General features: G+C 42.1%; 1 protein-coding gene across 2 annotated transcripts; it reads right to left on the bottom strand.

Annotated features, from left to right (window-relative positions):
* Positions 1-27,634, bottom strand: ypel1 (yippee-like 1). 2 transcript variants are annotated; one of them, XM_071917797.2, is made up of 5 exons: positions 27,519-27,634; positions 18,096-18,380; positions 2,405-2,448; positions 1,592-1,700; positions 1-260 (listed from the first exon to the last, which is right to left on the bottom strand). In XM_071917797.2, exons 2-5 carry the CDS (start codon positions 18,210-18,212, stop codon positions 171-173), a joined length of 360 nt encoding a protein of 119 aa, XP_071773898.1. In that variant the 5' UTR covers positions 18,213-18,380; positions 27,519-27,634; the 3' UTR covers positions 1-170. The 2 variants fall into 2 exon arrangements, with proteins under 2 accessions (XP_071773898.1, XP_071773897.1); XM_071917796.2 differs by lacking the exon at positions 27,519-27,634 and adding an exon at positions 24,765-24,930.
* Positions 27,635-27,950: the final 316 nt, after the last annotated feature.

The following is a 27,950-nucleotide window of genomic DNA, read 5'->3' on the forward strand; positions in this document are numbered from 1 at the left end:
GAGCAGGTGGGTGTGTGTGCACGTGAAGGAGGAGGGGGTGGTGGGGTGTGTAGGGGGGGGGAGGGAAGGGGGGCGGGGCGGGGGGGGGCACGGTGGTCGATGGTTGTCGCTCCACGCAGTTCAATATAGAGCATTCAAAGGTCAGAAAAGGGAAGTGCAGCCGCAGCCGGTCACTCCCATCCGTTGTCCTTGATCATGTGCGCCAGCTCAATGATGAACTTTCCCTCTTTGTATTTTTGACTGCTCTCGAACGCGTGCTCCTGGGGAAAAAAAAACACAAAACAGGAAAGAGAGAAACTTCAGTGACATTACTACTACTTAGTCGAGTCAAAGACAGCTGAGTTCGAGTCAAGACCGGGTCCCGGCCGAGACCGAGACCAGAGGAAATTTGCGTCCTATTCCAAGACCGAAACAAGGCAATAAACTGTGAAAATGTCTTTCCAAATGTAAAAATAATGCTTGAGCAGTCTCTTAACTTGTGGTTTACTAATAACAGAGCATGAACATTAATGCTTCTGCTCTTCAATCAAATAACCGAGCATGTAATCATTTGACCATTTTTTCTATCCTTTTTCCCCTCGTGAAGAAGCTACACTACTGATGTAATTCAAACTTGGGCCTGCATTGCCAACTGCAACTGCGGTCTTCCAAAAAAAAAAGTCTGACAGTATTTAAACGTTTTTGTGAGGAAATCATGGAGGCAAGCATCATATAAAAACAGCATGCAGTAACTCAGCAGTTCATTTTACTTCCAAAACACCAAAGTATAAGAAAAATAAGTTAAGCACTCTTCCAACTGGCCTCATCTTCATCATCATATGTGAGAAAAGATTTTACAGAGAAACGAAGCAAAGCACTAATCTTGTCATTAAATACCGGACATTGAAGGATTACTCCATTCAAGTTTATGTTATGTCTGATTGTTTCTACTAGTCCCAATCCCAGGCAAAACAAGGCTCAGTATTTCAGGTGAATCAGCGTAGCGATGTGCATCTGTGCCTTTATCAGCTGGAATTATTTATTCAGCCTGCTTTGCCTTGTAAACAAATCATTTGCTTGCAACTCCTGTTCAAAAAAATTCAAATTGTTTGTTTGGTCACTGAAGGGGAGATGGGGGGTTTAAGTGAATCCCTGTCTTATATTGTGTTCAGTTACTTTACACTCTTCTATAGTCTTTTCAGACAATTACCAGGACGAGCCTCTTCAAAATGGCCTGACATTTAATCACTGTAGACTCTCAGAGGTACCAGTCTGGCAGTCTGGAGCCAACCTTTCGGCACTGTAATTATCTCACGCGCTGGGAGGCCGCAGAGCGCTCAGACCCCGAGCCCAAACACAAACCTGAGCGAAAACTGTCGCCGCGGCTTTAACAAGCAATGTTTTAATGAGTGTAACCTTGTTCCTCTGACCTACAGTGGCATAATTTGTCCCGTCGGAAGCCAAGGAACCGCAGGTTACGCAACGGCACAGCGGCGGGCGTAAGCGGTGCATCGCGAAAAAAAAAAGGGAAAGTCCACAGCATCGCATGCAACTTCAGTAGGAAAACACAACACAGGGATGGAGTGATAGCTCAAGTGAGTGATTGACTTACATATTTCCAGCCAAGGGTGGTTTTACAGTTTTCACAGTAGATATCAGCCACAGCATGTAAACCTGTAAGGAGAACCCGCTCCTCAGCTGGCCCGCAGCCGACATTCACCCTGCGGGAGGAGAAAGGCCAAAGGTCAGGAAAATCTGGCTGAATGCACTCAGGGTCATTTTGGATTTTTTTTTGTATTTTCACATCTCTTACTACACAACATACCGCTGTGTAAGGGCGCGTTCACACCAAGCACGTTTGGAGCGGTTTAGTCGAAGTCTAAGCGCTTTTTCAGTTCGGTTCGTTTGGCCAGGTGAGAACAACGCCGCTCGAACTCGGGCGGCACTGCGGGACACGACCCCCAAAAATGCAAGGGATTGTGGGTACAAGGAGACAGATGCTGACATCTGATAGCCAGCAGTTCCTCATGCTTGGGAAGCCGAGCATGACAAAATGAAGTCTGGACTGATGCTCATATTCAGCTGTTTCTTCATGTGTTCTTCACTGGTATGAACACCAGAGAAGAAGAGAGCAGAAGAAGTCCATCATGCTTAGCTAAAGTTACAGGGACTGGAGTCGGATTTGTTTTGACTCTCCCTCGCTGCCAAAATCTCTAACCTGGCAGGATGACAGGTGACCAAAACTTTGTCCAATACATAAGCTACTTGTGAGTCATGTGACTTTTGTTTACAAGCCCTGGTTTGCTTGTAATTAGGCGATATCCATCTAATATAAAAATGCTAAACTTTTCCACTAGGGTTCGGACCAAAATGTAGGTGTGATCGCACCCTTACTTAACATTTTAATTCAGGGGCTCATACTTACACTGAATTAAAGAGATAGGCTCTTCCTTGACTGCCTTGAAATGACTGAAAAGAGAGAGAGAAAAAAAATTTGCATGTAAGTTGACAATAAAGAGCCACGTGAAAACAGCGAGCGCACCCAGCGTGGAGGAATGTCAGCACAAACACCCCGGGGTGCTTTTCACCCGCTAACTGCTGCGCACATACTTGTTCTTCCACCTTGTCAAGGCTCTCCCACACAGAAGTTTGGCCGCAGGTAGGAAGTAAAATTAGGCTAAAAAAAAAGAAAAAAAGGCAGTGCTGCTGTCTGAGGGAAAACAACAGAGCGTGTAAACCTCACACAGCTAGTCTATCATCAAATCACATTTTACGATGAGAGAGGTGCGTTTGTTTCCGAGAACACCAAAGACAGAAGAGCGTGAGAGTAGAAGTTCATTCTCTGTACTTCCTTGTTACTTATCTTCACATCAGAGGAAGACAGACAACATGACCTCAAACCCCCTCAGCCTGCAGGAATCTGTTATTTCCAGTAGATTTATACTCAAGTTTCTTATGGCAAAATAGTTACTTGAAAATAAAGTAAAAAAAATAGCTCTCAGCACTTTGCATTTGTTGGGCAGGTGAACTCTCGTTAAAGCCTGACGGCCGCCCAGCTTTCTGCCCTTGTTTGCTCCATTTAGAATTGAGGAAAAAGTCAAAATAGCGGGTGTGAAAATGGATGGAGGAAGGTGTGTGAGGTTCATATTTTGTCTCCCAGGTTTGCACTGCAAGTCCAAAAGTCAAGTTTCATTGTTTACATCTAGTGTTGCAAAATATACAGAGCAACAACGCTGCTTTCACAGCAGAATATTTATCCAATCTCCAAATATTACTATTATTAAAATATTACTGAACAGGAAAATGAACTAAAACAGAAAACCATAGTGACTCCAAGCTCACCGGATAAAATGTCAGATAAAACAAGTTTACATAAAAATAAATAAATGAATAAATAAATAAAATACAAATACAAGAGAGTAGAGTGATTATAAAAAGACCTTCCGATAAAAATATGTTTTCACACGTGTTTTAAAGGAAGAAACTAATAGTTAATAGTTTTACATAAGCAATACAATAGACTCATGGTGTTGTAAACACACAGCTTACTCACAATGTTGAGTTACATGGAAAATAAAACACAATAAAACACTTTCAGTCCACGTGTAATTTTCACCTCTGCAGAGGAGGTCGTGTTTTCACTGGTCTGTCAGCAGGAAATCTCTCAAAAACTTATGAATGGACTTCCAGGAAATTTGGCGGACAGACGGGCCTCGGGCCGAGGAACAACTGATTCGATTTTGACGGTGATCCGGATCTGGGATTTCAACCATTAGACAATTATAGTTTTTTAGCAATAAATATGAAACTAACAGAGATACAGACTTGATTCCAAATCCTAAGGGGATGTTTGCAGGAAATCAACTTAACTTAAAATGTAAGTGACAGGAATGATGTCTTTGGGTGTAACAGCAAGTTGGAGAGTTGTTCAGCGTTGCTCTCCGAGTGCCTTCTAGTTACACGTGTGTCGATTTCATCCCTTTCCTTGAGAACAAATCACTGCACAGCCACTCTCTACCTCAGTAACATAAGCTAACGTTGCAGTAAGTTCCTCATTAGGTAAGAGTTGATAGAGGAAGAGACTTTAATGCCTGAACAAAGATGAGACACTGAGCTCGCTAAATGAAATGTCAATAAAAACACAGCTGAAATACAGCCTACTTAGATACACACACACACACACACACACACAACAGAGAAAACAGAGGAATTGCACACTGCAAACCTGTTGGCATAAATGCATGCAAGGTCAATTTGGTCGAACTGTACAGTAGCGCTCAGACTGCTCACAATGAGAATTTAGAGAAAAATCCTAAAATCTCAAAATCTTAAGATTCCTGAATTTATCTATTAATTTCTCTGATGCTGTGTACAACACACAGTTGTCTAAATGACTACAGATAGACAAAGATCTGTGTTATCAAACCAGCCTCATATGATCTACTGACCTGCTGATAAAGACAGGCAGGAATGACTTGTGTTGACTTTCATTGGCACCTGCTATTACAAAATGGTTGTTTCTCCCAAGGAAAACATTATGATTATCAGCTATTTTAACACCTTTGCTTAGTAAACATCTGTATTTTGTTTTATTAAATAACAAGTAATGAACTTTTGGTAACAATTTTTCTCAAATTCAGACCCCTTTTCTCAAATTCAGACCCCTTTGTTCATCCCTGCTGCTTTTCCAATTGAACTTTATGGGGAATTCGTATACTGTATATAGAACTTTAAAACCTCTTGCACCCTGCCGCTTCCGCCAGCAGGACCATCATTACAAACTCATGCTGCATAGCCAAGCTTTGTTCAAACCCACAGAACTTTATTTGAAATTCTAGTCAAAATCTCAAGGTTTCCAAAGATACCAAACATGTCCGGCTGAATTACAGGGAAATGTGTATAAAATGATGCACAAGACATCTAGATTTTTTCCATGTGATGTAATGGTGCAGCCATAAAAAAAAAAAATGGCGTCTTGGATTTGAATATTTCACTCAGTATAAGCAGCTAAAGCTTCAGTGAAGCGTTGGAACCAGCAGATACAGAATATGTTATAGTTTGGAAATTTTTTTTTCTAACTTTGACGCTACTTAAGGGGAAATTTAAGGGGAAAGTCGGGGTGCAAGGGGTTTTAATATATCATGCCATTATAAATAACCGGCCAGTAAGTCCATACATGAACCGACATTAATGTATATTGAGCGCTGCAGTGCTCTCCCAGTGGGCGGAGACTCGGCCTGCCAGCCTCTCCCCCTCTGGCCCTGTCACCCTTGGCCTGGCGCAGACAGATAGACGGGCCCCAATCGGCTTTGCTTTTTCCATTGCAAATGAGCGCGGCAGATAAGGCTGCGGCCGCGGTTGAGGGCGCCGAGCTAATACCGTCTAATAGGAGCACCAGCTGCCTCCTCCGACCACAGCCTCCGCGTCTCCGCAGGGGGGGAACCCACCGCCGCTCAGGGGACTTGGGTTTTTTTTTTTCTTTCTGTTAAAGACCCCCCAAGTGTTGTCAGCATGGTCAGAACAAAGGGAATTTCATTTCAGACAATAAAAGAAAGAGTTTGGGTTTCAACAAGCAGGGCTGAAAGATGCTGACGAAAATTTAAACTGACATTCATATCGTCGCAAGTTTTTCTTGTCATACATGTTTTAGAACTTTAAAATTGTTTAAAGAAAAGTGATTTTGTTAAAGAAAAATAGGATTTACTGAGTTTGAGTCTGATGAAAGGTTTTGATTCAAGACCTGCAGCTCTGAAACACCGTGTTCACAAATCCATTTTGGATGCTTCTCTCTCTTCACCAATTAATTGCAGCCTCTGCGATTTGGAAATTGCAGAAGTTCATATTGCAATTTCAATGTTTTTTTTTTTTATTATTAATTGTTCAGCTTTATCAACAAGTGCTTGCCATTGCCAGGAAAAAAAAAAAAAAGGATTACAGCCTTTCCTGCTCTCTCTCTCTGCTGCGGCCACAGTAGGTGTAACGTCTCGCTGTTATACTTTCAAATTCACAGTTCGGATTTGACACGAGCAAAAGGTAGACACACACACACACGCACACACACACACACACTCAGTCTGGGGCCAGGAGACACGCGACCTTTAGCTGGGAGCGAGGGAACTAGGTCGGCCCTCATGGAGCTGACGACAAGCTCTGCCATAGTGTTTAGGAAAGGGATGGGTGGGGGGGGGGGGTTACTCCATGTGACAAGCGGTGGGTGTCATATCTATGGTTGACTGGGGCTCGGCCGAGCTATCAACTTAACCACTGGCAAAAGGACGGCTCCCTCTCTCCCTCCCTCCCTCCCTCTCTCTCTCTCTCTCTGCCCTTATCTGTTTCCCACAGTCTATTTTTATTTTAGCAGTGTTATTCTCTCTTGAGCTGCGAGCTTCACAGTAGATCACTCAGCCACAAAAACATTAGAAGCGAGAAGATGCTTGTCACAAGTCCTTTAAGAATTCAACGGGAAAATCCTAAAATTGGTTAAAGAAACAAAACGTATGATGTAGTCAAATTCAGATAGGAGCCCGACAGCTTTTGGATTGCACTAAAAGACTCCCAGACTCCAACAATCCTATTAGACAGTCCAATAGGATCCTAAAGGATTGTTTCTAAAAATCTGAAAGTGCAACTAGAATCAAATGCAGTTTGGAAGTACTCCCACCGGCTTTTCACTACTCAATAAAGCATAAGAAAATGGAGCGTGGTTATTGAGCTCATTCATGTTGAAAGGGACTGGTTTTAAACACTCGTTTCCAAGAAATGATTTCTAAAAAAGCGAATCTTAAAAAATCCACGAATCCTCTTGACCACATGGGACTGAAGGGAACGACGCCTTCCAGATAACAATCCACTTCTTTAGGCAAAAACACAAAATACAAATCCACTCTGGAGAGAAGGAGATTCTCTGGTAGTCTCAACATTAGTTCAGCATTAGCAACAGGAAGGATGCATCCCCATGATTTCACCCACATTCACAAAAACACTTCATCTCAGCGCTGAAAATACATTATACAATAAATAAAACTAAAAGTAGAAACAAAACTAAACAAGCTTTTCAACAAAACTTCTACGATCAACTTTACGGTAAGTATTTTTGTGGATTACACCTCTGATGTTTGCAATCTTGCATTAAATTCTGCAATATTACCGTGAAAAAATGATTGTGCAACTTCTTATTCTGATACAATTAATGTGGCATGTAATCAATTAACAAGAAAACATTAACATTTAAGCTATTTAAAGCGACACCTCAGATAGCATTTAAATATTGCCTACAAATAGGTATCATGTATACTCAAACACTGCACTGTATGCAGTCTAATAAGCTATGTCGACCTGGAATACATCGGGTTTAATTATGAGATTTATTTAATAATTCATATTTAAATTGCCAGTTCTGTCACCGTCATCCTCGCTCCACCTGAACCGTGGAAGCGGCGCCAAAGTTCCAGCTAAAGGAACAAAAGACCAAAAGGAATGGACATAATGGCAAGAAATGATAAATGTGATCAATCCATTAGCAGGGTTTCCATCAGGCTGATGGGAGCGACGGAGCCAAGGTGCTGAATAAACCCTGAAGGGAAGGCGAGGGCGAAGGCGAGGGAAAAGGCGTGCTCCAACTCCTCAGTATGCACGCTGCACACGCCCGTTCTGAGGCCGCGTTCACACCGCAGGACTTCACGCTCAACTCTGAATCGCTGCTCATACAGTATCTGACGGTTCTGGATGACAGTAATATGAACTGACGGCGATGTTGAAAAGACATGTGGGAGCAGAGTAACCGCTGCAAAAGACGTCACATCTGATTTTGACTGAATCGAGGCGTCTCCCCAGACACCAATCAAGAGTCTGTTTGGCTTTCTTTGCACTGTGTTTCGCTGTCCTCCACGCTAATGGCCGAATTGTACTTCTGCGTCGAAGTACCGCCGTTGCTACGCCGTAGGTGCCTACGCCAGTCCAAGCATTTATAGTTCTGCGTCGGTGACTCTGCGTGTAGACCACCGAAACGCTAGACAGCAGTGTGGTGCTTTGTAAACACGGAAGTAATAACAGAAGAAGTAGTCGTGTTTACATTCTCTGAAACGCATGTTCTGGGATATTTCTCACCAAGAATTCAGTGACATGTGGTAGTCTTTATAATTTGGAGATGAGGTGTCGTACAAATCCATGTTGTCTTCGCTATCGGTGGACATCAACCAGATACAGGTAGGAGGAATTACGCAGCGGAACCAATCACAGTTCTTGCGGTGTTTCGTCGTCCCTCTGCGCACTGCGACGACGTCACCATCGCTACGACAACACCGCAAAAAACTACGGCGGAGCTACGGCGGGACTTCAATGCAGAAGTACCGCAGAAGCTGCCGTGGCACCAAAATTACAATATTTATCTCAGGTGAATGACATAAGATTTACTTATCATCAAATTCTGATTCGAGCGTTTAAATACAAGTCGATTTGGACTGATTTCACACCACATGCCCAAGCAGTCCAGATCAGAATTAAAAAAATGCGACTCCATGCAGCTTTCTGCTGTTCACGGCAATTAAGAAACAATCAGATCTTTGTCACACGTGAGGAAGAAAAAAAGAAATCTGCATTTGGACACTTTTAGCCGCAGCCCAAGTTGGACCAAGTCTATTGACAGAAGAGTCCCATAACTGCATGGCCCCAAGAAAGCCCAAATTAAAAAAAAGTTTGTCAGAGAGTTTGATTGCAAAATAACTTTTTCATTCCCCATTCTGGTTAGTAGTGATAGATTGGCTTTTTCAGAAGATTCCCATGTTTTGTTTAATGGTTGAGGATTTTGGGATTGGGGGATAGGGGAGGGGAGGGGAGGAGATGGAGGGGAGGGGAGGAGATGGAGGGGAGGGGAGGGGAGGGAGGAGAACTGTGCCATATTTCCTCCTGGCCAGTGCGCTCAGGTTAATCCTCTCTTTCGGCTGCTCCGTCTCCGTCTCTGCTCGTCTGCTGGAGAGCCTCGAAGGCTCGCTGCATAAGCTCAGGGGGAAAACAGTTTTATACCTGGCTCATGAGATTTCCAGCACTCAAACTGCAACTGTAGGGAGAAATCTGCCAAAACCTACAAAAAACCCCCAAAGCATCTTCCCTTTGGTGTTAGCACGGCTGAATAATGAATCGTGGCTTCTTTTCCCTAGAAGCACAATGTGATAACTTGCATATATTAGTGACAGCTGTGAAGCATGATATTGGAGTGAGGCAGCAAAACGCGGCACTTTACAAATTTCATATGCGATCCAAATCAGATGTGGACGGGGCAACAGGCCCTTGGCAGCATGTAGTGGAAAACACCAGACTACGGTGTCATCTTCTCCTAAGTAACATAATCGGCTTAGGAGGGTTGATGCTGAGGACCGGTGATGCTGCCTTGGACTACGACACACAAATGCCAAGGAGGTGTGGCAGGGAATAGACGGCTTATAAATAGACCTGTGAGCTGTTGTAATGATGAAGATATTGATACCACAACACTAGCAACAGCATGCTGCATTTGGCAACAGCCATTTTCAAAATTAGGATCTGATTTGATTGTGGATTTTCCTCATTAACTCAAACAACGTTTTGTGCATTCAATTAAAACACAGCATGAACTGCACAATACAGATGATGACATTTATTCCCTATTCCCTGATTTAATAGGTATGGGCTCTGAATTAGGGTTGTGGATGATAAAAGTACAGGTTCACTTTAAAAAAACAAAAAAAAAAATCTACAAGTTTCAGTGTAGTCTCACAGCAATGTTGAAAATCCAGATAAGCACATGGGAGCATTTGGCTTTCAAACACAAACGACCCATCAGTGCTGCTTGGAAAGTTTTGCAAAGTTCTGTCAGGTCAAGTTATTTGTCCATTAGTCCATTAAACGAAGAACTTGTCAAAAGTTGTCAGATAGATACAGAAGATTATTATTGTGTTTCCCTATTATATATAAGATTCCCTATTAAAGCGAAATAAAGACACACATCTCTGCCAAGTCTTTATCATATTAACTGATTAGTCTGACAAGTTGGACCGCAACGTTACTAAAAAAAAAAAAAAGATTGCAAGTGAGTGCAGGAGTTTTTTCCATCGTTGAGTCTTCTGCCTTTCTCTGACCCACCTGCACAAACTTTTTTTTGGATGTGGGCGTTTTCCACTTGCTAGTGAAATCTAGCGGAGAAAGACAGACTGTGCGTGGAAGATCCCGAGCAAATCCAATTACTATCAAAGTGGATTGCTTAGGCTAATGAGGTCATTTGTCAAGAGTGACCTCATGGCATTAGCCCAATAAACAAGGCAACACGACCCAGTAAACACTCTTACAGTAGGCCTGTAAGGCAGTAGACTCAGCCTCTGTGTTGCAGAGGCACTTTCATACAATACTTTACTGATCCCTGCAGCGAAATTCTCTGTTCATTTGCCCCCTTCTGCAGGGAGGGCAGAGGTCAGAGGTCAGGTGCAGAGCAGCAGCCCTGCAGCTGGCAGGGGTTCAGTGTCTTGCTCTAGGGCACTCTAGGACATTTCACATAATACTGAAATGATAAAGCTATGATTTTGTTGTGCCTTGGGAGTCATAAAGAGGTGACATAGAGGTACATGAGGGCCAGATAAGTAAGTCCAGAATTGCAGACTTTCATGTGACAAGAGGAAGAAGTTTGACAGCAAGTTCATTCAAATTGATATTAGAGTTTTTGTAAAAGGAATACACACCTTCTTTGGCAAATAAACTCCTTGACAAGATGACTGAAACCAGTTTCAACTTTCCAGTAATAAATCGGCTTTAGCGCATATGCTAACAGTTCTGAGAAAATGCGATGCTAGCTTGTTCCGGCCCCTAAACACACATAGCGTTAGCACGTACGGTAGCTTGGTGTGTGTTAAAAGTCTTCTTATTGTGCAATGGTAGATTATCGAAGAGCATTTTTGTCAAGCGTCAGTGTATTCCGGTAACACAAGTGCCGGTCGAAGAACCTGCAGCACCAGGACTAAAACACTGACATTTGAAAGTGTCACTCTTGGGGATTTATCTCTGGTGAACTCAAGAGAAATGCAGGTTAAAAATGTTATTAAAAAAAGGCATTTTCGAGGGCAAACATTTGCACATCCGAGACCGAACAAACCACAGGAGGAAGCTAAGATTGCGGCAGCAGTGAGACACATGCCAAAACTTCCTCGAACAGAGAGATGGCAGAGTACACAGAACAGTTTAGCCTCAATATACTGCGAGAGGAAGACATGCCTACTGTGCAAGAATTAATTCAATCTATTTGCATTTCCCCGTTTGATGCTCTCTAGTGCTACTGGTTCTCCAGCATTCCTGCTCCTCTGGCAGCTCAGAGGAACCAGGGTGAACAATGTGGAGTGACGCTAACAAAACAAAACAGAAGAAGAAGAAGAAGAAGAAGAAAAAAACGCCCTTAACATTTTAAACCTCTCCCGCTGTGACCTCAGGAGCCGGGCTCACACAGAAATATCTCTCTCTTCCAATCATTTGTCACTTAGGAAGCAACAGTCAGTACTCATAAGTCACCGAGTCACACTGATGCAGGTCAAACAAGAGCGTCGCTGCACTTAGTCAAAATGACTGGTGCATAATATATTAAAGCAGGAAAGCTGAGTTTGGGAGTTTTCCATATGACGTGGGGGTAATGATTAATTTTGTATGTCAATGAAGCAGGTTGTGCTAAATGGTTTAAATGCATTATGAGAGGTTTAACTACTAGAAAATCAGGTTGAAGGCAGCTGAAGAGCAGTGAAACAGTCAACAGCGCTGCTAATATCTCCCTTCGGATGACTAAACGTTCTTGCTGGACCTTTATGAGCAGTTATACGCAGTTCTGCTTCTCGCCTTTATGCACCTGTGTACCAGACATTTGGAAAACCAGAAGTCTACACCCGAGGTACCAGGGTCTGTCTTCATTCAGCGAGCTGGAGACGAGTCTCCTGCTGAACCCTGGAACGCTGTCCGGTCCAACCTGATCTCACACAGATACGTGAAACCGGATCTTAATACAATTTTATTATAGAATGCTCATAAACACCTCCAGTTTCTGATATGTGATAATAAATCAACATCTGATTGGGCAGTTGACAGGTAGAATGATAAAGATAAATGAGATAAGTCACTCTCTTTAGTCAAAGGCACTTAATAACTGATTTATGATGTTCTTCAACAATTAACTCCCTGTGAAATCCCTGTTACGCAGACTTTTCAACTCCAAATTTCTATCCTGAGGCCTTCAGCACCGCTAAGAGGAACCAGCCGGTCTGCTGGTGGAGCTATTTGCAGACCAACGTCTTCCTGCTTGCACTAACAAGCTGTGAGCTTCCAATTCTCCAAGCTGCAGGAGGCAAATGGATTTTGACACGGAGATGGCAAGTGCATGGATTGATCATCTTTGCCATTTAAATAATCAGCTTAGCTGCGTGGAGCGGTAGCATGTGTGTGGCGAGTGCCAAACTAAGGGAGCACACTGTCACTCCCTTCTCATACCACTTAGAAAGGTCAATGCTTCAGTCAATGGCACTTTGGTTCATTTGATGGTATATAAATTTACTCACCGAGCGCGTTTACATGCACACTAATAACCCGGTAACTGGGAATGATCAGGTTAAGGCAATAATTCAATTGACGCAATTACATGCACTCTAGTAATGCGATAACGGGGAAAACCCTGGTTTACAAGATTCATTAGTTGGATTTCTCTCCTTAAGAAAGTGAAGTAAAACTCAAACTTCCTGACGGTTGTTTTGGATTTTGAACATGGCGCCGCTTATTTTCACATGGTCATGGTTTCCGTGTCTCATCACTGCGCAGTACTTACGGCTGCAAACCAGTTTAACAAACACTCTCCTCCTTCTAGCTCTCTGGAAGAGCAGAAGACGCCGACAAGCTTTCTTAGAGCAAGCCTCCGCTATCGGACGCAGCGTAGCCCGACCTCTAATACCAACTACGACTATCTGTATGTTTGCACTCATGTGCAGATGTAAAAACCAAAAGAAACCCGACAAAGGGTAAACATGCGTTGAATAGTTTGAAAGATTGGCCAAAACCCTAGCTGTGTTTTCTCATAATGGCCTTTCATCAACACTTGAATAATCGGGGAATTGCTTAAGTCGGATTATGATCGGTTTATTAATATGCATGTAAACACGCTCACTCGAAACATGCTCAACAAAACTACTGTATTTCAATTCATGTGGGGAATTTATCTTAAAGCTGCACCCGGCAACTTTGCATGTTGGCGGAACCAAATGGCAGCGAGAGGTAAAAATTGGAACTTCAATACCCAGAAATCCTGTGGTGTGACGACAGTAAACTGCACACGGCACGCTCATCAGGACTGTGATGCTTTACAACAAAAGGACGAGAGAGACAGTTTAAGAGACAGTTTTATATTTTGCTATTCAATTTTCGATTTTGCCACTTTCTGTAGGTGGAGAAGATTTCCCGCCAGCAACCACAGCTGACAGCAGAATTTCATTTGGGCAAATAGGGCAAATCCGCCATGTCTCAATTAGTAGGGGATGGGACGCTTTTCTCCGTCGCAGCCCCACTTTGTGATTTAGACTGATAAGACGGGTGGATTTTTACATTAAAATCTTGCCTAGTGCAGCTTTTAAAACATAATTTAATTGAATATTACTTTGAGAGGAGCTTTAGATTCAGAGCAACACTGCCAAGCCTTTACAGCATTTGTACTTAACGTTCATTTGGCTTCACTTCAGAGAGGCGGGTTTCTTTGACAGCTGTTTGACAGAAATATTGCATTAAAAAAAAAAACAAGGACACGCCTGATTTCTATGAAAGTTAAATGACAAGATTGCTTAAAATGTTTACGTTCCAACAGGAGTGGATGTTTAGGAATTGCTGCAGATGAGGACAATCCTTTTCCTAATGCAGTCTCAGTAACAAGATGAGTACAAAGATAATTTGTGACTTGCAGGAGGTCCGTCTCTGTTCCGCAGAGTGTTCTTAAACCTGATCGTAATTCCTAAAAAAAAAATTGCATTGACTCAAAGATGTCGGCTAATTTGACACCAATTTGTCTTACAATTCTGAGAGAAAAGAAAGTTTAGAGATAGGCCTAGAGCTACTGCATGTCAAAGAAAGAAGGGTTTGTCCCACAGCATGTTTAAAACTCAGCAGTGATGCTCCAGTGGCCAAACAGGTGCTGACAGTCGATAAAATGTTGGTACTAATTGTGTCAATGATTTCTCTGAGGAATTCAGTATATTCAGTATCTAGATGACGGGGAGGAGATGTCAGGTGAGATACCCTCTACTCTAGGATCAAATATAAAATGGATGCAGCTCAGTACAGTAGAGTTCCCGGAGTTAATAGAAAAAGCCAAGCCAGTGAAGCAGATCTGGGGTCTGATTGTCTTGATTTTTATCTGATACTTTGAAAATAACTCTCCCTCCCTCTCTTTGGTAAGCGAGTGCGCTCAGTGAGCCAGGGCAACGCTTTTGGTTTTGACTTTTTTTATACTATAAGGAGCAACAGAATAAAAAATAGCTATGCCAGTAATGCAGAAAAGACTGACCAGCTCTGGTGTGCGCTGCAGAAACGGTTCAGTAATAATAGCAGCAGCGGCAGCTGTCATGTAAGCCTCTGAGAATTTACTAGCAGAAATAAAATAAAAGATGCAGCAGCAGACAGGTACACAGGCGTGAGAGACGGGATGAGGCAGGTGAGGCAGAAAACGGCACCGCTGTCAAACACAAAAGTCGTTTGCCACAACAATACTTCCACTAATACCAGAAGACATTAAATCACTGGTGAGTCCCTTCAGGTGACAGTCCAAAGAGTTTATACATGCAGTAGTGAGCGCTCAAGCCGGGCATGGATTTGAGACTTGACTTTGGTTCTGGTGACTTGGGACTTGACTCTGACTTGTACTTTGATGACTTGAAAAGGTTTCTAAAGTCTTGACTTGAGATCTTGTGTTTGTGTAAATGACTCAGATTGAAAGTGATGAGATTTGTTCCAGCAGACGACTGAATTTAAATTCTGTTTTCTGAATTTGTATGGAATGATTGAATTTATTGAAGTTGAAACTGATTCTAGAAATCAAACTCATGATGCTCTTACCAAGTTTTTATCCTATTAAAACCATATTGCATTGAAAAGTCCTAGATATTTAGTTTTCTTTAAGATATTAAATTGATACTGGACTCTTGATTTGTTCTGACTTGACTTGCTGTTCTACATTTAGACTTGAGACTTGACATTACTTGGACTTGACTTGGTGTTCTACATTTAGACTTGAGACTTGACATTACTTGGACTTGACTTGGTGTTCTACATTTAGCCTTGGGACTTGACTTGAGACTTGTGCCTCAAGACTTGACACTGACTTGGGACTTGAGCAAAGTTGACTTGGTCACATCTCTGCATGAAGCTAAAAGAGTGAGAGAGAGTGAGAGAGAGTGAGAGAGAGTGTGTCATCATGGCCCTCAATTTATGATTTGATCTCAGCCTGAAGACAATGACCCAAACCAAGATGGCCGACTCTTTTTCCAAAGAGCTTTTCCTTGAGGAGCTGGCTGAAGTCTTGAAAATTAAACTTCCAACTTCCTTAACATGAGTAACTTGTTTATTCAACCATCATGTGGTAAACTGTAGACTTGTTTGCTTTCTGTTTTGAAACGTTGTCAGGGAGTGGACTGATGTGCACCGCTGATTATGACCAGTACTCTCTCAAAACAATTTTATTAAGAAACCTGAGGGGGCATTACCTGTTGTTTTCTCTTAAAAATTGAGTCATACAGGCTGATTTGCATAATAATTTCAAGACACGCTGCACTGTGTCTGCTATATGCTGGACTGCACTTTCCTTTACAGATGTAACTAGAAGTTTGTTTACCATTCAGTATTCTCATAAACAAAACACACTGAACTGACAAATATTCTAGCGACATTATTTGCTTGGAAAAATTAAACCTTAAACCTTAGGCCAATATCTACATTTAATTTCTGTGAGCTATGATTGGTAAGACTTGAAAATAATTACAAAGTCAGATAGTCGGTTGGTTTTAATAACGAATGCAAGGCCACAAAGTGAGATTAAATTGAGAGTATTTTTTAGATAATCCTGAATTTAAAATTATAATAAATAAACCCCAAGACTTAATTTAACTTTAATTAACAGATACAATAGTGCAAATGATAAGAAACAGTCAGAGGAAACAGATGAGTCTTTGATTTTTATGGATAACTGCTCCTGCCACCATGACCAGAGAGCCAGGGTTCACGGAAAGTCGAACATTTTACGCTCTGATCCAATTAAACTGGAACAATCTCTTCTTTTAAACACAGACTGGATGAGTTCAGTCGAGGTGAAAGGTGAAAATCCTCAAACACAACTTATGTGCTTCATGTCAGATCTTGGACAGTCACATCAACAAATTTGCATTCTTGATTGAACAACTCAGTTACTAAGCTTTTATACTGTAATTAAAATAAATGGATTTCCTAGGCGGTGTTAATTAAAAAGATGGGTAAACAATAAGCGCCAGTCGGTGATCGCCATAAGAGAAACAGCAACCAATATAAACAACAAACAATCACAAAAAACCCTTTTTCCTAAATAAAGAGCCTATCCTCATAATGTATCAGCTTGACAGTTTGACTCAGTTTGATTGCTTACTATAATGTATACTATGAATTTACTACTTGATAGAAATTTATGGCGGCCAAAAAAAGGTGGGTAAACTGTATTCTGCAAATAAAAAGGTCAGTAAACTAAATGTAGGTGTGTTTACCTTCCACTACATCCCTGTTCATAGATAAGAAAACAAAAGAAAGGATGCAACTAAAGTTCAAACTAAGCCATTTATTTCAACTTGTCCATGTTTAGCCTGCTGCCATTTGTCTTTATATTGACACTTGACCGCTAGTAGTTTTTGTCTGGCTGCAGCCAAATAAAACAGATTTTTATTTTTTCATAAAGTTGGTTCCACCTGATGTTCCCCCTTGCCTCATCGATTTTGTGTTTAGATAATAATTGTTAGCTAGCTTACCATCTGGTCAGATAACCATTAGTGTGTTGTTGTAAACATCTGATTAGCACACTAGCTAACGTATTTAGTAGAAGCTAGCATAATGCCACGTTCACGTCACATGTGAGGAAACAGAATGATGGGAAGACTTCCCATTGCTCCGGCTTGGAAGCGTTCACGTTGCATTCACTGGAAAGCTCAAGATGGCGATGGTGTGCTCAGTCACTGTTGCGCTCCTTCTCTTTACTGTTGGGTACTTTACGATCAGTAGATACTGCTACCTTCTTCTGAATGACTTGGAGGAACAAAAATGATAATTTTAAGTTTAAACTGATATTGTAAATTGTATTGTAGCCTTGCAACAAGCCATGTTTGTCGCTGCATTGACACACTTCTGTGTTTTTTACAGTCAGGTTGGAGATATTGGAGCCTTCAGAAAGTTCCCATATTTCCTATTCTGAATTACCACACGTTAATATGATGTGAACGCAGCATTAGTAGTGGCTAATAGTTGTGTGTTCACATTCACATCAGCTGCTTTGGTAAATTAGCCTGTAAGCTAGTTACCTTGCTACCAAAGCCAAAACCCAACTCAACTTTTTTTTTTAGGTTAAATGAGCTAACTCTTCTCAAAGTACAACTTGTAATGCAGTGGAGTAAAGGCAACAACCAAAGGGGCAAAAGCTAAAGACAAGCCTTAATTAGGTTTCTGTGTCACAGTAAAGTGCAGTCAGTAAGTAGTAAGTTAGTTTAGAAACAAATCTGCTCTGCCAGACTATCCACTTTTATTTAAAACGTTGCTGAATGGACCTACACCCACACCACAACAATCTTTTTTTAGGTATCTGTCTTTTTCTTGCCTGGTTGTTATATTTATCTTTTATTTGTGCACAGCCAATTCTCCACTGGACCTCCATGATGGAGCCAGCCATGGTTGCTAGGAGATCTGTGACGCAGCTGCAGAGCCTCTACAGCTTGTTTCCATGTATATAAAATATAAATGGACCAGTTGAAGATTATAGGAACGTCATGTGAACAGCTTTAGGACGGACTAACAGGAAGGAAAGGGAGAAGTGAGCCGATGCTTCTGAGGAAAACCTTGCACCGCCGCCGTACCTTTGAGATGAGCTCGTCGTGATTGGCCAGGTGCGCCCGGCAGTGGATGCAGCTGTAGGTGCGGTGGCAGGTCGGCAGGTAAGCCTGGAAGGTCTTGGACTTGGTCATCTTCACCATGTCAATGGGGCAGGGCTCCTCGCTGGCGTCAGGGCTGGCACTGGAAGAGTTGCAGCTCTGCTGGACTTGCTGACAGAAGAAACACTGGAAGATGCAAGCAAAAGCCGTCGTTGTTGTGGAGTGGGTGTGTGGCACGCTCCACACAGACACCACGGGAGAAAATCAAACCTGCGGGGAGGAAGAGGGGGGGGTGGTGAGAGACACGTTCCATACTTCTTATTTATAACACTCATGATCTTGATTGCATTTCCAATATAAACACAGCTCATTTACTGGGGGCAATCATTTGATTACAATCATCTATTATATGATTACAATCGCATGTTGTTGACTTCCAAGATGGCCGTGCGGTGATGTAACTGAACAAACCCTCACTTGTTTGAAACCACACATCATATTTCACTTGAGCAAAAGTAAATTTTCTTCATGGTAAGTTCTTCATCGTTGTTTCTGATATGATCAAGTGTTTTTTATGTTTTGTATTTGTCCCACTGAACCTGCAGCGGCAGGATCAGACTGAAGTTCCTCAGATAAAGATTATGTGAATTTGTTTTCACTTCTATTTGGTCGGTCACAGAAAATCCAGGAAAATCAAACAAATACATTTTTACAGACTTTTCAATAGGAAGAAGAGCTTGTGTTTATAATTTCGTAGTCATTGTTATATTCTTATGTAACCTTGTTTTGATTGATGTCTGTCTGTAATGCTTATCGTTTTCCTCATTGTCATTTATATACAATGTTATCATTTGTAGAGCACTTAGTGACAGATTTCTGATAGTGATATTAAATATCAATAAATATTTAACCTAGAAAACTGGATAATTGTCCGATTTAGATTTTTTAACCTGTCTAAACATTATATTGTTTTCAGCAGATGAATTCAACAGGCTTATATGAGAGGCAGCTTCACAAAAACACATGCATACAAGTTTGATGCAGAGTGCGGACTAGAATAGCCTACTGGACAATGCAGCTGAGGCATGTGTGACCTTTGAAGGGACTGAGACCAACTGATCACAACAGACCGACAACAGACCGACAACAGACCGACAACAGACCCACAACAGACCCACAACAGACCCACAACAGACCCACAACAGACCGACAACGCCGCTGAACATCCAGAGAGAATGGAGAGCTGCTACATTTCTGGGCTAGAAAGAATTTGGATTACCGTCGACCAAGTGTGATGTTTATTTTCCCCATGAAAACCAAAAATATAAATGCTGAGTGAATCATATGAGGTTCAAAAATCTTTCTCAAATTGGAGACTTGCAGAATGGAGATTACTTAATTTGCCTCTACTTGGTGCTCGTAACAGCTGTCTGTGTGCCTTATTCTGTCAGGTATGTTTTTTTAACGACTCTTTGAAGAGTGAATTGACTTGATCTCAATCTCTCTACCAACCGGTCCTAAATACTCACCAACTGACTTGTTACCATCTGAATATTCAAAGAAGTCGTCTGACCTGCTTGGTGACATCCACCTGAGTCATGTCTAATCACTAGTCACTGCTTTAATGAGTTGGTAGGTCAGTTGCTGCATCTGATCAAATATTGTTTCACTAAATTAATCACCTGCACTGAACACACAGCTTAAAGCTGCCGAGGCTAGGTAAGGTACACCCGTCTTATCAGTCTGAATCTGAACTGGGGCTGCAACAGAGAAAACCGTCCCTACTTCTGCCCATTTAATGCCCAAATGAATGTCTGGTGTTGGGTTGGTCACTGGCGGGAATGAATTCAAACTTAAAGCTGCATTATGCGATTTCCGACCACTGGGGGGCGACAGAAACCGCAACACATTTGTAAATAAACCACAGCAAAGCTGCTGGACTACGGAGGCTCCAAAGGACAAACTTAGCGAAGGTCCGTGCATCTAGGCTAATATCTAAGCTAAACATAGGTTACCTACGGAGAAGTGCCACCGGTTACAGGACTCACTTTGCCAGATTTGTCTCCTGCTGAAGGTCACATGTCCCACAATGACAAGTGAAGAGGCAGGTAGCAAGTTTACTAGTTGAACAAGTTTACTCACTCGCTTCATCGATTACACCATTAGGGGAATTTTTTTCAGGAATGGGAGGGGGAGAGCGTTGCTTTTAAACAGTGGAGGGAGGAGACGAGCTAGTTTTTAAAAAAATGAAAAACTACTGGGCGGTCCGAGTGACAACAAGACTTAGAAAAGAGGTGAAAACAACAACACAGCTGGTCCGCATGTGTGGTTATTTGTTTATATCATTATGTTGAGAGAGCGCTCCGTCCAGAGGAACCTCTTCCCCACCTCCACCCCAACACACACCTACAAGAAGAAACTTAACTTACAAGGAGTTTACAGTTTCCTGACTGTCCCTGTTACATGACTTCTGGGTAACAAAGTCCTTCAAACTTTAAAAAAAATTCAAACAGTTTTCCTGCTGCCACATGGGGGCGACAAAGTGCTAAATCACCTAATACAGCTTTTTTGGGGGTTTATTTAGCTCCTGACCGCCATGAAAACCAGAATATAAACTACTCATCAAGATCGGATGCAGCTGGATGAGGTTGTAGCGTTTGAATGAAGCCACGAAAATATCCCGAAAATGTTTTGTTTGTGAACAGATTCAACAACAGATTCCGCTTTTAAGACAATAAAGCAGTCCTTGGGTCCGTTGTCATTTTGCATTTCTATTCTTGGTTTACACTAAAATTAGTATTTAAAAATAAAAGTAGATCCGGTCTCCCAAACTGGAACTATCTCTCCTAAATGGTATCCCTCCACTATGTTCTCCTCTACTAATAAAAATGCTATTTGGCAAAATTATGTCCTAAAACGTTGGACCCACAGTCAGTGTTTCACTGTTGTTGAATATATTCACAAACGTGTTCAATGTCAGTTTTCAGTCTATTTTCGTGGCTCATTCAAATGAATGGGAAGTAAAAATCTGAACGCTACAAACTCGTCCAGCTGCATCTGATCTTGGTGATTAGTTTATATTTTGGTTTTCATGGTGGTCAAGTGCTGAATAACCCCCATGTTAAAACTGAGTGGACTATTGCTTTAAGCAGGTGGTTCAGAACGATCAGTTTGACCATTCAGTCGACAAACTGGATGAAATCAGTTTCATTCGGACCGCACACACACCTGCTGAAATCTACTGAATCTCTTCAGTTTTGTACTTTATGAAGATGAGGAATCAAATCCTGGCTGTTTGCAGAGTAGACCTGGTTTACTAAATTCAACAGTATAATTGAGACTTGCCTTGACCTACTTGAAGTGGCAAAGCTGGGGAACGTTGCAGAAGTGGCCAGACTCAACACAGTAATGCAAATTTAACGTCGGTAAAAGCGCAAAATTGTGAGTAAATAAACTCTGTTGTAATTTATACAGTTCAGGTAATTTATAGATTTGATCCAAGTCCGTCTGATCCTGACACCTGACTTCACCTGTGGTCTGGACTTGTATGACTGCTAAGGTTTCACATCCAGGTGTCATGTGGCATCCACAAGCGTGTGATATGGATTTGTTATGACTGCATTCATCCAACAAAATATGTTTTTATGTCAAATCAAATGCAGCTAGTGGTGTTATTAATATGCGTGTGGATATCTTGTGTCATGATGTGCCACATAGATACGGCATGAATTCATCCCAGCGCCGCGGTGTTGGGACAACAGGCGGCGGTGACATAGACGTGTTATGAATGCATCATTAACATCCAGTCGCATCTAACCGTCAATTATCTGATCGTCTCACACTATTTCAGTCTTGCCCTTTGATTTTCTTTTAATTGCCATGAAAATATGTGAATATGAAGAGTTCTATTCCAACTTGCTATGAATCCATTTCAAAAGTTCATTATTCAATATCCTCAAATTGTTGAGTATCTGGTTTGATCGTCATCACTTTGTCAACCAAGGTCATAAATCAACTACTATCCTTTAATAAGAAGCATAACTGTTTTCATTTTGTGCACCTTTAGAGCAGGTGTCACTGTTTTTTTTTTTTTGTGGATATCTCCTTTTCAAAACAGAACTCTTCATTTGTTACAAGTAAAATTTGAAGAGTGTGAAAGTGACTGTGAATCCCCAGCAGAGCCAGTAGAGACGGTTGACTGGTCATGGACTCATGTGAAGACGTGCATGCTAAAAAAAAGATGAGATTCTACCACAGAGAAGTGTTCCTTTTAAAGTGGTAATCCACCAGATTTTGCCTCCATCTTTGTTGCTCAGCGCTCATTGCTGCAGTGTTTCTGCACTTCCCAGACATCACCTGTCAATCAAACAGTGTGGGCGGGACTGTGACGTGTGTTTCACTGGATTTTCTCTGGGGATGAAGTTTGAGTTTCTCTTTTCTTTGTCTGTTCAGCCATGGTGGCTATCGCTGCTCATGCTAACTACCCAGTTCTTCTTCTTCGGTTTATTCCAAACAAACCGGAAACATAAAACGCATCACTTCCTGTGATTTTTCCCAGGAAAGAGCTGCCAGACACCGGCTGTTTAGACCAGACAATGTAAAAGCTTTCATGAACTGGATATAGGTTGAATCACTGTTGTGTTATAGAAATCAGCGATAGAGAGCAGCAAAACAAACATTTATTTTACATGAAAATGTTGTAGACTGTTACTTTAAGTAGGACTTTGTTTATTCAGGAACCACAGACACCCAATGTTAAATATTTCCAAGACAATATAGTGAATTACACTTCTTGCCATCATTATTTTGTAATCTACTTTGATCCAACTGTTGAATGAGCATTTGTAAATTTATAAACAGGAGACATTTGAAATGCGTCAGGGCTTGATTGTTATTTTCTGAGCCATGATCCAAAGTGTTGAACGGATGCTAAACTGCCTGCTCTTCTTAAAACAACAACAACAACAACAACAGACGGTAATGTATTTTTTTCTCCACTGCAGTGCACAAACTCAACTGTCTGAACAGTCCATAGCAAAGCCTGCACCTTCCACACAACAACAGCAGGCTCTGCTGCATCCCTGAGAGTGAAGCACCGTAAAAATAAAGCCACAGTAGAGCGAGAAGTTTCCAGTTGAGAGCAACGTGCTGCAACAGGAAGAGCAGCGTGCAGACGGCAGCCAGCAGCCAGACCAGAACACAAAGGAGCTTCCGCAACTCAACAGGAAGCAGCCGTGACGCGAAGCACACACACACACACACACACACACACACACACACACACACACACGTCTGGGAATGTGCAAATGTGAAAACAAAAGCTACCAAACTGGCAACCCACCGCTCTGGAAGCACAAAAACCATGTTCATATATCTACAAAGGTAAATCCCTATATGAAAAGAATGAAAGCCTTGTTTGTTTTAGTCTAATTTTAGTAGTGAGCACAGGCATGTGCAGGAGGAAAGGTAAACAAACAAACACACATACACACTCACACTAACACACACACACACACACACACTCTCATAATTGTTCCATTGGTTACACTTCATCATCATGATAATCATGTGCAACGATGAAATTTGCTTTTGTACCATGCATCGCCTTTGGGGGGGGGGGGGGGGGGGGGGGCTCTCTCTCTCTCTCTCACACACACACACACACACACACACACACAATAGCATGTTGTTATTCCCCCCCCCCCCCAAGTAAGAAAAACAGTCAGAAAGTGACAAGATGACGTGACTCACACCTCATTTTTTTCTTCATACATGCCAAGTAAGAAGAAGTAAACACAACCTGCAGAGCTTTGTTTGTTTGTTTATTTGTTTGTTTATGTCCCTCATGAAGCCAAGTTGCATTATCTGACTTCAGGGCATCAGATGGCACATGGTATTTTTGTCATCTTCTATTGTTTGACTGGAGGGTTTTCTGTGGTATTATTCTTTATTTTCTTTATTTTTAAAGTTCTATTTAGTATCCTTCTAAAATATATTCTAGAATCACTCTGTTTTTTTTTTTGTCGTGCACTGCAGGAAGCCTGTATCGCTTGGCAACAAGTCAAAATCTGAATAAAATGACATCGTTCTATTCGTCTGCGTGGCTGTCAAATACAAAAAAAGAAAGAAAGAGAGAAGCGACTTTTCTAGATAAGTAAAGCGGCAGGAACAGCTGATAGCAGAGAGCAAAGTGAAAACAAAGAGGCAGCACATTGTGCGTCTTGGTAACCACTAACAGGAAGAGAGTGGCCAGACAAAAGACTCTCAGCTCTGCCTCCAAAAAAACAACACAACACTTTACGCACGGGCACTTTCTTTGTTTGGGAATCAGTGAAATCAACTGGGATAAGTTTGGTTAAAGATCTAAATCTTTAACATTTGGATTTGCAACACCAGACCCCCCCCCAGCCCCCCCCCCCCTCTCTCTCTCTCTCCCCTCACTTCCAAATGTGTTTATCCCCAACAAAGAGCCACCGACACGACGCCAGCTGAAGTGCAACAGTGTCAGCTTTTTGTGTTGCTGTTTGCTCTCCCAGGCTCGTGCAGGTGGATCCATCACCAGCTTTTCTAACACCTCGCTGTGTCTTTTGTGTGTGTGTGTGTGTGTGTGTGTGTGTGTTTTTGAGGTAGACGCTGCCTGGTCTGAGTACTCACCACCTGGATCAGATCTGAGCGAAACGCAGTTGGAGGGTGTTTTTTGTTGGAGGGGGGGGGTTTAAAGAAATGATTGTCCTCGTCTGACTGGCTTCGTGAACGCGCTCCGGTCCATGGGAGAGCGGCTGTCCTCTATGTGTTGACGGCTCTCATTTTTCCACAGGCTTTGTTGTTTCTTTTGTGTGCGTAATGGACCGACTGGCCTGCTTACTTTGATATGGAAACGTCACCAGGGGAGGAAACTAAAAGTGTGACTGACACCCGCGGTTCCCAATTGGTGTCTATGGCTCCGGGTGCTGCGTTCAGGTTCCCGTGGGAAAGACGGGAACGCTTCACAATGCTGCTGTCAGGTTGTGATTAAATACAACTTGAATGGTCAGAATTTTTGTTTATAGTTTTAATCACAGTGTGCATTTGCCCTTTTGTATTTTAATCTTTTTCCTATTCATTTATTGTTCATGTTTCTATAGGCTATGTTTCTAAGTTTTGAAATTCATCTTCCACTTTGTAACTTTTTTGTTAAGTGCTCTAAAAATCAAGGTTGTTATTGTTATTGTTATTATTATTATTGTTGTTGTTGTTATTGAAACAACCGTTCACCTCAGCTTTCAGGTGGTAAATACTACTTGAATAGTCTGTGTTTTGTTTATATTCTTGTTTTAATAACACCGCACATTTACCCCAATGTCTTCTTTGTTTATTATTCACATTTTTATTTATCGTTCACAGTTTTTATTTGTCTTATAAAACACTAACTCTGTTCTTGTAAGTGTTCTATAAATAAGGGTCTTTATTAGGCCTATTATTGTTGTTATTGATTTCTTTTTTAATGGAAATGAACTGCGATTTCTCTGACTTTCTGAATTTTGAGCGTCACCGGCAAAGAAGTATTGCTGTCAAGTGAAGGTAATGCTATGTTCATTTTAAATAACACAAACTACTTGCTGCATTTTTCTTTTGCAATTGACATTGCAATGTTTGGTTTGCTGTAAAACGTAAAATCAAATCTCTGACACGCTGAGTGCCTGGGTGGTGAGTGTGAACAGCTGAGAATAATTAACAAAGTAAGTCATAGTTCAAATTCAGAGAAAGCTTCCTTCGTGGCGTTTGAAAGCTTCCAGTTGTTGTTTTTGTGCAGCGAGATCGTGAATCGGATTATTTCCCACACGACATGAACGCAGCATAATACGCCACAAAGGGGAGGAGGGAGCAGCCAGACACCCGGATGTGTAAATAAATACAAGACCAGGGAATATGATGTCTTTGTATGATGTTAGAAACGGACATTTTCATCGTTAAGACCAATTTCCACAAGTGATCCAACAAGTGGGACTTTCCCATCTGTATTGGCTTTGTGGGAAAACGTACAGAAAACACATGGGAATCTGCTATTAATCCAGCAGATTCCCATGTGTTTTCTGTACGTTTTCCCATTTCCACTTAAATTGCCTACTGCATGACACGAATAATCTTTGGAATAAATATGGAACTGAGTTGAACGGCATGTAGAACTCTTAACCCTTCCCTGAACAAACTGATCTGTAATAATCCTATAATACATCTTAGAAGGACAAATATAGGCAAAACAATATATCCCTAGAGGAATATTATTATATAGTATAGCCTACTGATACCATAGGGAATAAAGGCACAGTTAAGTAGGATAAGATCAACACAGAGTGGGACGCACTGTAAACATAAACAACCACCAAACTCTCCAAGGCTTTGCGCCAACGAGCCTCATTAATTCAATAAGCGCAGAAACAGATCGATACATTTCATGTGGCGTTTCCTTAAGTTGTGCCACATCAAATAATGGCTGTTCCTGATTATTTGAATGTATAAAAACATGAGAAACGTGCACACGACGACCCCCCCACCCCCTCCTCTCCCCTCCCCTCCCCTCCCCTCCCCTCCTCCACTGTTTATGTTTCAGCGCCGCATCATCGCTTCATGACATTGGACGGATCTCAGCGTGTGAAATATCATGCGATGAAGGATGGAAAGTGTCAAATGAAATGAGACAGATTTCATCATACCTACCCAGACAACCGGCCACCCTTGTCCTACCCTTGTTGTCCTAATCTCGAGGACGCGCGTCCCAGCCTACAGACTACAATTCATGGTCGCTTTTTGCCTTTGAGGAAAAAAAAACCCAAAACACACATTGTTGACAACGCAGCGTGTGTTGCAATCCCCCCCAAACTGTGCTGGGAAAGCCGAAACGCTGCTTCAGTACGGAGCGGGACCTGATGTAAATCCGCCGTGCATGCTGTCCGCACCGCCTGATCCTCCACCGAGAGCTGCGGCCCGTCTGCATGGGAGGATTATGAAAGAGATGCAGCGCCTTTCATGCTGTTTGTCACCAGTTCACGTGGCATTAAGCCCCACACTGACCGAGATATGCGAGCCAGCCAGCGGCGGCATGCTGATAATAACAGGGACACGGGAATTAAGGTGAAAAAAGGGGACTGGGTGTCGGTGTTTTGCTCTTGAACCCAGCCCATGATGATGAAAAAATCAAATTACATGCAATGAAAAGTGTCACTACATACATAAATATCATATAACTACAAACCCCTATAGGAATATTATCTTAATGCCACAGGAGATTAAAAAAACCACCAGAAAGTCCGATAAGGCCACTGTAAACTCCCCACAGACACTTTAACTCCCTATAGGAATATTCCAGGAGTATTATAGGGATATCATGGTGATGTTTTGCCTACAGCGGGTCACTGGCTCTATACTCACCCCAAAACACCGAGCCTTTCCCCCGCGGAAAAGGTGGAGAACCCAGTTTCTTATTGGCTGAGGCTGCTCCTCAGCACACGGTCCGTCTGTGGGAATAAAAACACCGTCAGTTGTCCCACGCGGAGCCTCCTCTCTCTCCTCTCTTCAGTCGGCCGAGCCTGCCCGTCCCATCCAGTCTCCAGAAGAAGACAGGCTGGACTGCATTTAGGCTTCGCTCTCTATAAGCGTAAAATATGCATCTGATGCGCGAGTCGGGCCAGAGCTGAAACACACCCGCAACACCGTCCAAACGGCTGGAGCAAATCCCATCGGCGAAGTGTTGTTAGAGTGCGTGCATGCCGCTGCAGCCCGGAGGAGGAAGAGCAGGTTTCATTTAAGGGTTTAACCAACTTGATAACATGTGATGCTTCTGTCCGACAGCAGCGACTCAAC

This window comes from Centroberyx gerrardi, chromosome 8 (assembly GCF_048128805.1).
Source record: "Centroberyx gerrardi isolate f3 chromosome 8, fCenGer3.hap1.cur.20231027, whole genome shotgun sequence".
NCBI classification, from domain to species: Eukaryota; Metazoa; Chordata; class Actinopteri; order Beryciformes; family Berycidae; genus Centroberyx; species Centroberyx gerrardi.